General features: G+C 49.3%; 1 protein-coding gene across 1 annotated transcript in view; it reads right to left on the bottom strand.

The window, feature by feature from the left end:
- The window catches only part of LOC140723275 (uncharacterized), a 32,610-nt gene extending 28,370 nt beyond the window's left edge, over positions 1–4,240 (bottom strand). The window contains exon 1 of the mRNA XM_073037881.1: positions 4,158–4,240. Within this exon, the coding sequence (XP_072893982.1) occupies positions 4,158–4,240 (83 nt within the window). The remainder of the gene's footprint in view (positions 1–4,157) is intronic.
- Positions 4,241–12,874: the final 8,634 nt, after the last annotated feature.

The raw sequence follows: 12,874 nt of genomic DNA, 5'->3' as shown, positions 1-12,874 counted from the left end.
AAAGTGCCGGGAGCAATATCAGGACCTGTTTATGGCCTTTGTTGACCTCTCCAAAGTATTCAACGCTGTGCAAAGAGAGCTCTTATGGGATGTCCTCCTCAGGTTTGGCTGTCCCAATAAATTTGTTAACATCCTCCGCCAGTTCCACGATGGGATGACTGCTCTGGTGACTATAAAAGGACAAGAGTCCGAGCTCTTCCCTGTAAGCACAGGGATGAGGCAGGGGTGTGTACTAGTGCAGTGTTCTTCAACATCTTCCTCTTGTGTGTTACCAAGCTTCTCCACAACGAGATTGAGGATTGCAGTGGTGTGGCAGTGGACATCAGATTAGATGGCAACCTCTTTAACATCAGGAAGCTCTACACAACCAATAAACTCTGTAGAGATCGGGCCCTGGAGCTGCAGTATGCAGACAACTATGCTCTTGTGGCCCATACTCCGGAGGAACTTCAGACTGTCCTTGTTGTGGCAGTGAGAGTGTACGGCAGGATTGGGCTAACAGTCAATACCACCAAGACAGAAGTGGTTTGCCAATAGAGTGCTAGTGTCCCACCCACCATACCTGCCTTCCCTGTTGGTGATGAAAAGCTGTCAGTAGTGCCATCTTTCAAATATCTGGGGAACATTCTCTCTGAGGATAGCAGCATTGACAACGACATCCAGAGCCGCATTAAACAGGCATCAGCTGCCTTTGGGAGACTTCGGCGTAGAGTCTTTCAGAACGGGAGCCTTCGTCCCTCCACAAAGGTCGCCGTATACCAAGCGGTCTGTGTCACCACCCACCTTTATGGCTGTGAAGCTTGGGTAACCTACACCTGTCACATCACGTCCTTGGAGCGCTTCCACGTAAGCTGCCTTCAGCGCATCCTGGGAATTACTTGGCGTGAGCGGGTGCCTCACACTGAAATACTTGTAAAGACCAACTGCAGAAGTATTGAGGCCATGATCACCCAGCGTCAGCTGCAGTGGCTGGGGCATGTGATAAGGATGCCCCCATGTCGGCTACCCCGCAGAGTGTTACACAGTCAGCTGCATCATGGTCGACACCCAGCTGGAGGGCCGAGGAAGCGCTGTAAGGATCAGATGAAGATTGCTTTAAGGAAGTGCAAGATCAGACCCGGGGACCTGGAGGATGTTGCTGCTGACCGTGACACGTGGCAACAGCTGTGTAGGGATGGGGTTTGTATTCTGGAGATGGAAAGAGCAACCAGAAGACAGCAGAAGAGAGCCAGGAGAAATGCAGCCATGTTCACCATCACTACCATCACCACTACCACGTATACACGTCCCACCTGCAATAGAACTTGTGGGTCCAGGATAGGACTGTATAATCATCAAAGATCTCACTGTTAAAGGAGTGGATGTCGTCATCGGATTCCGATGGACAACCGAAGACTCTGATAATAAAATTTACTTTGAGCATTTCCCTCCTACCTACACAATGTTCACATCCTTCCATCTTTCTCACATCAAAGTGCCCATCAAAGCGTCTCTTAAAAGCCTCAAGTGTATTTACACCTACCACCATACCAGGCAGCACATTCAGGCGTCCACCACTCTGAGGGAAAATAATTTACCCCTCACATCCCTCTTGAACCTATCCCCTCTCACCTTCAATGCCTGCACTCTGGTATATGACATTTCAACCCTGGGAAAGAGATACTCTCTGTCCACTCTATCTCTGCCTCTCAGATGTTATAAACCTCTATCTGATCTCCCCTCAGCCTCCGATGCTCCAGAGAAAACACCCCGTTATCCTGCCTCTCGTGATAGCACATGCCCTCTAAACCAGACAGCATCCTGGTAAACCTCTTCTGCACTCTCTCCAAAGCCTCAACATCCTTCCTATAGTGGGGTGACCAGAATGTCTGCAATACCCCAGACGTGGCCTCACCAGAGTTATACAAAGTGGCAACAGAACCTCTTGACTTTTGACCTCAATGCCTCGACTAACAACATCAGCATTCCATAAGCCTTCCTAACCACCTTATTGAACTCTGAGCCACTTTCAAGGAGTTCTGAACTTGGGTCTTGTTATATATCCCTGGGGTTCATTTTTTTGGTGGACTGTCACTTTAAAATGCCGGGAGAATGAGACTGACTTTTGGACACCGAGCTGCACCAGACAGAGAGAGAGGTGGAATTACTTGATGGACGATGAATGTTTATGGTTTCTCGCGGCTTGTTTTGATTATATAAGGACATACAAACACACACGCTCAGAGTCGAGATGGACTCGGTCAATGGAAGACACCAGTGAGTCGGTCGCTGGTTTAAACTTTCAGTAGCCGAAAAGGGGTGAGTTGAGATCAATCTAGAGTATTGATAAATGACCCTCACAAGTGCTGCAACTAGAACAAGTTTGCAGAGAAGAGAGGAGAGGAAGGTTTGAAACAGAAGAAACCTAATGACAAAGAGATCACTGTTTGGACTTTCTCTCTCTCTAAGTAGCCCGTGAGGGTGATTTTGTTTCCATTTGGATATGAAAGGGTAGTTGTCACATAGTTAATCTACAGGAGCGGGTTCTCTGGTGAGGGGGAAACCTTTGCGAATACCACAGGTGTGTTTACCCTTGTCTGGGTGTGGTAGTTCACTGAAGAAGGCATCCCCTGTGACAAATCACTGTTGGAGTTATTTTGTATGTCATGGAACTGGATAAGTAGCTATCACGTTATGTGTGGAAGCTGCTGGTATGTCGACCCTTGCCTGGATGGTGGTGCCCTTTGTGATGAGCTACTGTTGGAGATAATCCATATGTGGATTCTGTGGCCACCACTTTGGGATGTCCCGTAGATGAATCCAGATATTGTACCACTTGTGTTGAAAGGATATTTGTTGAAGATCACTGTCGGTGATACTTCGTGCGTGGAGTGGAACAACTTTGGAGATTAAACCTACTGCTATTGTTATTTTGTATTGCTGTCATGGAATCTGTGGAAAATTGATGTTAATAGCCTTCCCACAACATTTACCTTTGGATTACAAATATCTTGCATTAATTAACCTGTGAACTAAACAGAACTTTCTTACACACCATCGTAAGACTGTATCTCTTACCACCTAAGCTTGAAGAAGTTTGGGGGATATATATATTTACACCTATAACACCGTTACCTCTTGATTTATATATCATAGTTACTAATAAAATACTGTTTTGTTAACAGCAAAACCAGACTCCAGGTGTGTTCTATTGTTGCTGTTACTTTTACAGGGTTGCGTGTACATGACAATCCCAAGATCTCTCTGCTCAGCAACACTGTTAAGGATCTTGCCCTCAACATACCAAACTTTGATTAGTAGCTTTCCTGTGATCTATTGTGTTCTTTTACATTAATTGTAGTGAAGAGATATGTGGCTCTTGCTCCTCAACACATAAAATCTACTGTCACTGATTAAATGGACTCTCAATTTCAAGGTTATCATCATTCAACCGTATACACGTATCCTGCCAAACAAAACAACATTCCTCCAGACCAAGGTGCACAACACAGTCCATATAACTCACAACAACACATCAAGTAATATTACCACAAATAAATTAACAAATTATAAAACATATTCCAGAAGATTGTCATTTAGCATAAGGTCCATTTCAAAGTTCAGAGTAAATTTATTATCAAAGTACAGATATGTCACCATATACAACCCGGAGATTCATTTTCTTGTGGGCATACTCAATAAATCTATAGAATAATAACCACAACAGAATCAATGACAGACCGACCAGTTAGGCCATTCAACCAGAGTGCAGAAGACAACAAACTGTGCAAATACAGAAAGAAGAAATAATGATGATAAATAAATAACAATAAATATCAAGATCATGAGATGAAGGGTCCATAAAAGTGAGTCCATAGGTTGTGGGAACATTTCAATGATGGGACGGGTGAAGTTGAGTGAACTTTTCCCCTGTGCCGTGCAATAGATTTTTGAGCCGTTTCACAGACACCCGGTTCACCTGTCCTTTGTGAGGCCGGGAGGAGTCAGTGTACAATGTTTATATGAAGTGTGAGAGGTTGCAGCCCCTGTTTGAGTATCTGAAGGGGCTGCTGCTCACGTTTTGGTTATACTTCAGCCCTGTGCTCCTGATATATGGTCACCCAGTACGGAAGGGGTTGGGTCACTCAGAGAATCTACTGGTGGGCTTGTTCCTGGACCTGGCCAAGATGGCCATTCGTGGGTCCAGGCAGTCAAGGGCTCTGCCCAAGCTGAATGCCTGTCCCTCTTCTGGGGTTACCATCATGTAGAGATGGAGCATGTGATCACTATGGGTACAGGGGGATTTCCTGAGATGGTGGGTCCTCCAGGGAATTGAGTGTTTTGTAGATAGGAGTCAAATAAAACCCAAAGCATGAATTAGGGAGTGGGATAAACCCCTGACAAAACATTCTGCACTGGGCTGTGTGTCGGACACACAAGATACCGGGGAGCTCAGCAGGTCAGGCAGCATCTATGGAGAGAAATAAAGAGTCAATGTTTTGGGTCGCTTCAACCCTTTACCTTTCCACCTATCACCTCCCAGTTTCTCACTTCGCCCTCCCACTCACTTACCTTCCCCCTCGCCTGGCTCCACCTATCACCTCCCAGCTTCTCACTTCACCCTCCCACTCACTTACCTCCCCCCTCGCCTGACTCCACCTATCACCTCCCAGCTTCTCACTTCACCCTCCCACTCACTTACCTTCCCCCTCACCTGACTCCACCTATCATCTCCCAGCTTCTCACTTCACCCTCCCACTCACTTACCCTCCCCCCTCGCCTGGCTCCACCTATCACCTCCCAGCTTCTCACTTCACCCTCCCACTCACTTACCTTCCCCCTCGCCTGACTCCACCTATCACCTCCCAGCTTCTCACTTCACCCTCCCACTCACTTACCCTCCCCCTCGCCTGACTCCACCTATCACCTCCCAGCTTCTCACTTCACCCTCCCACTCACTTACCCTTCCCCCTCGCCTGGCTCCACCTATCACCTCCCAGCTTCTCACTTCACCCTCCCACTCACTTACCTTCCCCCTCGCCTGGCTCCACCTATCACCTCCCAGCTTCTCACTTCACTCTCCCACTCACTTACCTTCCCCCTCTCCTGGCTCCACCTATCACCTCCCAGCGTCTCACTTCACCCTCCTACTCACTTCCCTTCCCCCTCGCCTGGCTCCACCTATCACCTCCCAGCTTCTCACTTCACCCTCCCACTCACTTAACTTCCCCCTCGCCTGGCTCCACCTATCACCTCCCAGCTTCTCACTTCACCCTCCCACTCACTTACCCCCCCCTCGCCTGGCTCCACCTATCACCTCCCAGCTTCTCACTTCACCCTCCCACTCACTTACCCTCCCCCCTCGCCTGGCTCCACCTATCACCTCCCAGCTTCTCACTTCACCCTCCCACTCACTTACCCTCCCCCCTCGCCTGGCTCCACCTATCACCTCCCAGCTTCTCACTTCACCCTCCCACTCACTTACCCTCCCCCTCGCCTGGCTCCACCTATCACCTCCCAGCTTGTGTTGCTTCTCTTCCCCCCCCCCCCCGACCTTCTTATTTCAGTTTCTTCCCCCATCCTTTCCTATCCTGATGAAGGGTCTCAGCACAAAATGTCCACTGTTCATTCCTCACCATGGATGCTGCCTGACCTGCTGAGTTTCTCCAGCATTTTCCACAGATTTTCAGCATCTGCAGAATCTCGTGTGTTTGTAACTGACATGGGCAGTAGGTACGAGGGAAGGAGGGAGGGAGAGGACACAGTATGAACACAGTATGGTTCCACACGAATCTGATACACGGGAGCTGTGAAATATCCACAAAATAAACCGCATTGTGCACTGGGTTCTGTAGAGAAATGGGCCTTTCTGCTCACCATCCCCAGACAGACCATTTCACAACTAAATTACACCCATGTGCTGGGGTAAGGACCGTATCCAAGACTGACCATTTCCCAACTAAATTACTCCCATGTGCCGGCTTGAGGACCGTATCCCAGACAGACCATTTCCCAACTAAATTACTCCCATGTGCCGGAGTGAGGACCATATCCCAGACAGACCATTTCCCAACTAAATTACTCCCATGTGCCGGCGTGAGGACCGTATCCCAGACAGACCATTTCCCAACTAAATTACTCCCACGTGCCGGCGTGAGGACCGTATCCCAGACAGACCATTTCCCAACTAAATTACTCCCATGTGCCGGCGTGAGGACCATATCCCAGACAGACCATTTCCCAACTAAATTACTCCCATGTACCGGTGTCAGGACCGTATTCCAGACAGACCATTTCCCAACTAAATTACTCCCATGTGCCGGCTTGAGGACCGTATCCCAGACAGACCATTTCCCAACTAAATTACTCCCATGTACCGGTGTCAGGACCATATTCCAGACAGACCATTTCCCAACTAAATTACTCCCATGTGCCGGCTTGAGGACCGTATCCCAGACAGACCATTTCCCAACTAAATTACTCCCACGTGCCGGCTGTGAGGACCATATCCCAGACAGACCATTTCCCAACTAAATTACTCCCATGTGCCGGCGTGAGGACCATATCCCAGACAGACCATTTCCCAACTAAATTACACCCATGTGCCGGCGTGAGGACCATATCCCAGACAGACGATTTCCCAACTAAATTACTCCCATGTGCCGGCGTGAGGACCATATCCCAGACAGACGATTTCCCAACTAAATTACTCCCATGTGCCGGCGTGAGGACCACATCCCAGACAGACGATTTCCCAACTAAATTACTCCCATGTGCCGGCATGAGGACCATATCCCAGACAGACCATTTCCCAACTAAATTACTCCCATGTGCCGGCGTGAGGACAATATCCCAGACAGACCATTTCCCAACTAAATTACTCCCATGTGCCGGTGTGAGGATCGTATCCCAGACAGACCATTTCCCAACTAAATTACTCCCACCTGTCAGCGTGAGGACCGTATCCCAGACAGACCATTTCCCAACTAAATTACTCCCATGTGCCGGCTTGAGGACCGTATCCCAGACAGACCATTTCCCAACTAAATTACTCCCATGTGCCGGAGTGAGGACCATATCCCAGACAGACCATTTCCCAACTAAATTACTCCCATGTGCCGGCGTGAGGACCGTATCCCAGACAGACCATTTCCCAACTAAATTACTCCCACGTGCCGGCGTGAGGACCGTATCCCAGACAGACCATTTCCCAACTAAATTACTCCCATGTGCCGGCGTGAGGACCATATCCCAGACAGACCATTTCCCAACTAAATTACTCCCATGTACCGGTGTCAGGACCGTATTCCAGACAGACCATTTCCCAACTAAATTACTCCCATGTGCCGGCTTGAGGACCGTATCCCAGACAGACCATTTCCCAACTAAATTACTCCCATGTACCGGTGTCAGGACCATATTCCAGACAGACCATTTCCCAACTAAATTACTCCCATGTGCCGGCTTGAGGACCGTATCCCAGACAGACCATTTCCCAACTAAATTACTCCCACGTGCCGGCTGTGAGGACCATATCCCAGACAGACCATTTCCCAACTAAATTACTCCCATGTGCCGGCGTGAGGACCATATCCCAGACAGACCATTTCCCAACTAAATTACACCCATGTGCCGGCGTGAGGACCATATCCCAGACAGACGATTTCCCAACTAAATTACTCCCATGTGCCGGCGTGAGGACCATATCCCAGACAGACGATTTCCCAACTAAATTACTCCCATGTGCCGGCGTGAGGACCACATCCCAGACAGACGATTTCCCAACTAAATTACTCCCATGTGCCGGCATGAGGACCATATCCCAGACAGACCATTTCCCAACTAAATTACTCCCATGTGCCGGCGTGAGGACAATATCCCAGACAGACCATTTCCCAACTAAATTACTCCCATGTGCCGGTGTGAGGATCGTATCCCAGACAGACCATTTCCCAACTAAATTACTCCCACCTGTCAGCGTGAGGACCGTATCCCAGACAGACCATTTCCCAACTAAATTACTCCCATGTGCCGGCGTGAGGACCATATCACAGACAGACCATTTCCCAACTAAATTACTCCCATGTGCCGGCGTGAGGATCGTATCCCAGACAGACCATTTCCCAACTAAATTACTCCCACGTGTCAGCGTGAGGACCGTATCCCAGACAGACCATTTCCCAACTAAATTACTCCCATGTGCCGGCGTGAGGACCATATCACAGACAGACCATTTCCCAACTAAATTACTCCCATGTCCCGGTGTGAGGACCATATCCCAGACAGACCATTTCCCAACTAAATTACTCCCACGTGTCAGCGTGAGGACCGTATCCCAGACAGACCATTTCCCAACTAAATTACTCCCATGTGCCGGCGTGAGGACCATATCCCAGACAGACCATTTCCCAACTAAATTACTCCCATGTGCCGGCATGAGGACCATATCCCAGACAGACCATTTCCCAACTAAATTACTCCCACGTGTCAGCGTGAGGACCGTATCCCAGACAGACCATTTCCCAACTAAATTACTCCCATGTGCCGGCGTGAGGACCATATCCCAGACAGACCATTTCCCAACTAAATTACTCCCATGTGCCAGCGTGAGGACCGTATCCCAGACAGACGATTTCCCAACTAAATAACTCCCATGTGCCGGCATGAGGACCATGTCCCAGACAGACCATTTCCCAACTAAATTACTCCCACGTGTCAGCGTGAGGACCGTATCCCAGACAGACCATTTCCCAACTAAATTACTCCCATGTGCCGGCGTGAGGACCATATCCCAGACAGACCATTTCCCAACTAAATTACTCCCGTGTGCCGGCGTGAGGACCATATCCCAGACAGACCATTTCCCAACTAAATTACTCCCATGTGCCGGCGTGAGGACCGTATCCCAGACAGACCATTTCCCAACTAAATTACTCCCATGTGCCGGCGTGAGGACCGTATCCCAGACAGACCATTTCCCAACTAAATTACTCCCATGTGCCGGCGTGAGGACCATATCCCAGACAGACCATTTCCCAACTAAATTACTCCCATGTCCCGGTGTGAGGACCGTATCCCAGACAGACCATTTCCCAACTAAATTACTCCCATGTGCCCGCGTGAGTACCGTATCCCAGACAGACCATTTCCCAACTAAATTACTCCCATGTGCCGGCGTGAGTACCATATCCCAGACAGACCATTTCACAACTAAATTACTCCCATGTCCCGGTGTGAGGACCGTATCCCAGACAGACCATTTCCCAACTAAATTACTCCCATGTGCCGGCGTGAGGACCGTATCCCAGACAGACCATTTCCCAACTAAATTACTCCCACGTATCAACGTGAGGACCATATCCCAGACAGACCATTTCCCAACTAAATTACTCCCATGTGCCGGCGTCAGGACCATATCCCAGACAGACAATTTCCCAACGAAATTACTCCCACGTGCTGGAGTGAGGACCATATCCCAGACAGACCATTTCCCAATTAAATTACTTCCATATGCCGGTGTGAGGACCATATCCCAGACAGACCATTTCCCAATTAAATTACTTCCATATGCCGGCGTGAGGACCATATCCCAGACAGACCATTTCACAACTAAATTACTCCCATATGCCGGTGTGAGGACCATATCCCAGACAGACCATTTCCCAATTAAATTACTTCCATATGCCGGCGTGAGGACCATATCCCAGACAGACCATTTCCCAACTAAATTACTCCCATATGCCGGCGTGAGGACCATATCCCAGACAGACCATTTCCCAACTAAATTACTCCCATGTGCCGGCGTGAGGACCATATCCCAGACAGACCATTTCCCAACTAAATTACTCCCATGTACCGGCGTGAGGACCGTATCCCAGACAGACCATTTCCCAACTAAATTACTCCCGTGTGCCGGGGTGAGGACCATATCCCAGACAGACCATTTCCCAACTAAATTACTCCCATGTGCCGGCGTGAGGACCATATCCCAGACAGACCATTTCCCAACTAAATTACTCCCATGTGCCGGCGTGAGGACCATATCCCAGACAGACCATTTCCCAACTAAATTACTCCCACGTGTCAGCGTGAGGACCGTATCCCAGACAGACCATTTCCCAACTAAATTACTCCCATGTGCCAGCGTGAGGACCATATCCCAGACAGACCATTTCCCAACTAAATTACTCCCATGTGCCGGCGTGAGGACCATATCCCAGACAGACCATTTCCCAACTAAATTACTCCCACGTGTCAGCGTGAGGACCGTATCCCAGACAGACCATTTCCCAACTAAATTACTCCCATGTGCCGGCGTGAGGACCATATCACAGACAGACCATTTCCCAACTAAATTACTCCCATGTCCCGGTGTGAGGACCATATCCCAGACAGACCATTTCCCAACTAAATTACTCCCACGTGTCAGCGTGAGGACCGTATCCCAGACAGACCATTTCCCAACTAAATTACTCCCATGTGCCGGCGTGAGGACCATATCCCAGACAGACCATTTCCCAACTAAATTACTCCCGTGTGCCGGCGTGAGGACCATATCCCAGACAGACCATTTCCCAACTAAATTACTCCCATGTGCCGGCGTGAGGACCGTATCCCAGACAGACCATTTCCCAACTAAATTACTCCCATGTGCCGGCGTGAGGACCGTATCCCAGACAGACCATTTCCCAACTAAATTACTCCCATGTGCCGGCGTGAGGACCGTATCCCAGACAGACCATTTCCCAACTAAATTACTCCCATGTGCCGGCGTGAGGACCATATCCCAGACAGACCATTTCCCAACTAAATTACTCCCATGTCCCGGTGTGAGGACCGTATCCCAGACAGACCATTTCCCAACTAAATTACTCCCATGTGCCCGCGTGAGTACCGTATCCCAGACAGACCATTTCCCAACTAAATTACTCCCATGTGCCGGCGTGAGTACCATATCCCAGACAGACCATTTCACAACTAAATTACTCCCATGTCCCGGTGTGAGGACCGTATCCCAGACAGACCATTTCCCAACTAAATTACTCCCATGTGCCGGCGTGAGGACCGTATCCCAGACAGACCATTTCCCAACTAAATTACTCCCACGTATCAACGTGAGGACCATATCCCAGACAGACCATTTCCCAACTAAATTACTCCCATGTGCCGGCGTCAGGACCATATCCCAGACAGACAATTTCCCAACGAAATTACTCCCACGTGCTGGAGTGAGGACCATATCCCAGACAGACCATTTCCCAATTAAATTACTTCCATATGCCGGTGTGAGGACCATATCCCAGACAGACCATTTCCCAATTAAATTACTTCCATATGCCGGCGTGAGGACCATATCCCAGACAGACCATTTCACAACTAAATTACTCCCATATGCCGGTGTGAGGACCATATCCCAGACAGACCATTTCCCAATTAAATTACTTCCATATGCCGGCGTGAGGACCATATCCCAGACAGACCATTTCCCAACTAAATTACTCCCATATGCCGGCGTGAGGACCATATCCCAGACAGACCATTTCCCAACTAAATTACTCCCATGTGCCGGCGTGAGGACCATATCCCAGACAGACCATTTCCCAACTAAATTACTCCCATGTACCGGCGTGAGGACCGTATCCCAGACAGACCATTTCCCAACTAAATTACTCCCGTGTGCCGGGGTGAGGACCATATCCCAGACAGACCATTTTCCAACTAAATTACTCCCACGTGCCTGAGTGAGGACCCTATCCCAGACAGACCATTTCCCAACTAAATTACTCCCATGTGCCAGCGTGAGGACCATATCCCAGACAGACCATTTCCCAACTAAATTACTCCCATGTGCCGGCGTGAGGACCATATCCCAGACAGACCATTTCCCAACTAAATTACTCCCACGTGTCAGCGTGAGGACCGTATCCCAGACAGACCATTTCCCAACTAAATTACTCCCATGTGCCGGCGTGAGGACCATATCACAGACAGACCATTTCCCAACTAAATTACTCCCATGTCCCGGTGTGAGGACCATATCCCAGACAGACCATTTCCCAACTAAATTACTCCCACGTGTCAGCGTGAGGACCGTATCCCAGACAGACCATTTCCCAACTAAATTACTCCCATGTGCCGGCGTGAGGACCATATCCCAGACAGACCATTTCCCAACTAAATTACTCCCGTGTGCCGGCGTGAGGACCATATCCCAGACAGACCATTTCCCAACTAAATTACTCCCATGTGCCGGCGTGAGGACCGTATCCCAGACAGACCATTTCCCAACTAAATTACTCCCATGTGCCGGCGTGAGGACCGTATCCCAGACAGACCATTTCCCAACTAAATTACTCCCATGTGCCGGCGTGAGGACCATATCCCAGACAGACCATTTCCCAACTAAATTACTCCCATGTCCCGGTGTGAGGACCGTATCCCAGACAGACCATTTCCCAACTAAATTACTCCCATGTGCCCGCGTGAGTACCGTATCCCAGACAGACCATTTCCCAACTAAATTACTCCCATGTGCCGGCGTGAGTACCATATCCCAGACAGACCATTTCCCAACTAAATTACTCCCATGTCCCGGTGTGAGGACCGTATCCCAGACAGACCATTTCCCAACTAAATTACTCCCATGTGCCGGCGTGAGGACCGTATCCCAGACAGACCATTTCCCAACTAAATTACTCCCATGTGCCGGCGTGAGGACCGTATCCCAGACAGACCATTTCCCAACTAAATTACTCCCATGTCCCGGTGTGAGGACCGTATCCCAGACAGACCATTTCCCAACTAAATTACTCCCATGTGCCGGCGTGAGGACCATATCCCAGACAGACCATTTCCCAACTAAATTACTCCCATGTGCCGGCGTGAGGATCGTATC

This window comes from Hemitrygon akajei, unplaced genomic scaffold (assembly GCF_048418815.1).
Source record: "Hemitrygon akajei unplaced genomic scaffold, sHemAka1.3 Scf000107, whole genome shotgun sequence".
NCBI classification, from domain to species: Eukaryota; Metazoa; Chordata; class Chondrichthyes; order Myliobatiformes; family Dasyatidae; genus Hemitrygon; species Hemitrygon akajei.
This window is presented reverse-complemented; position numbering and strand designations above follow the sequence as displayed.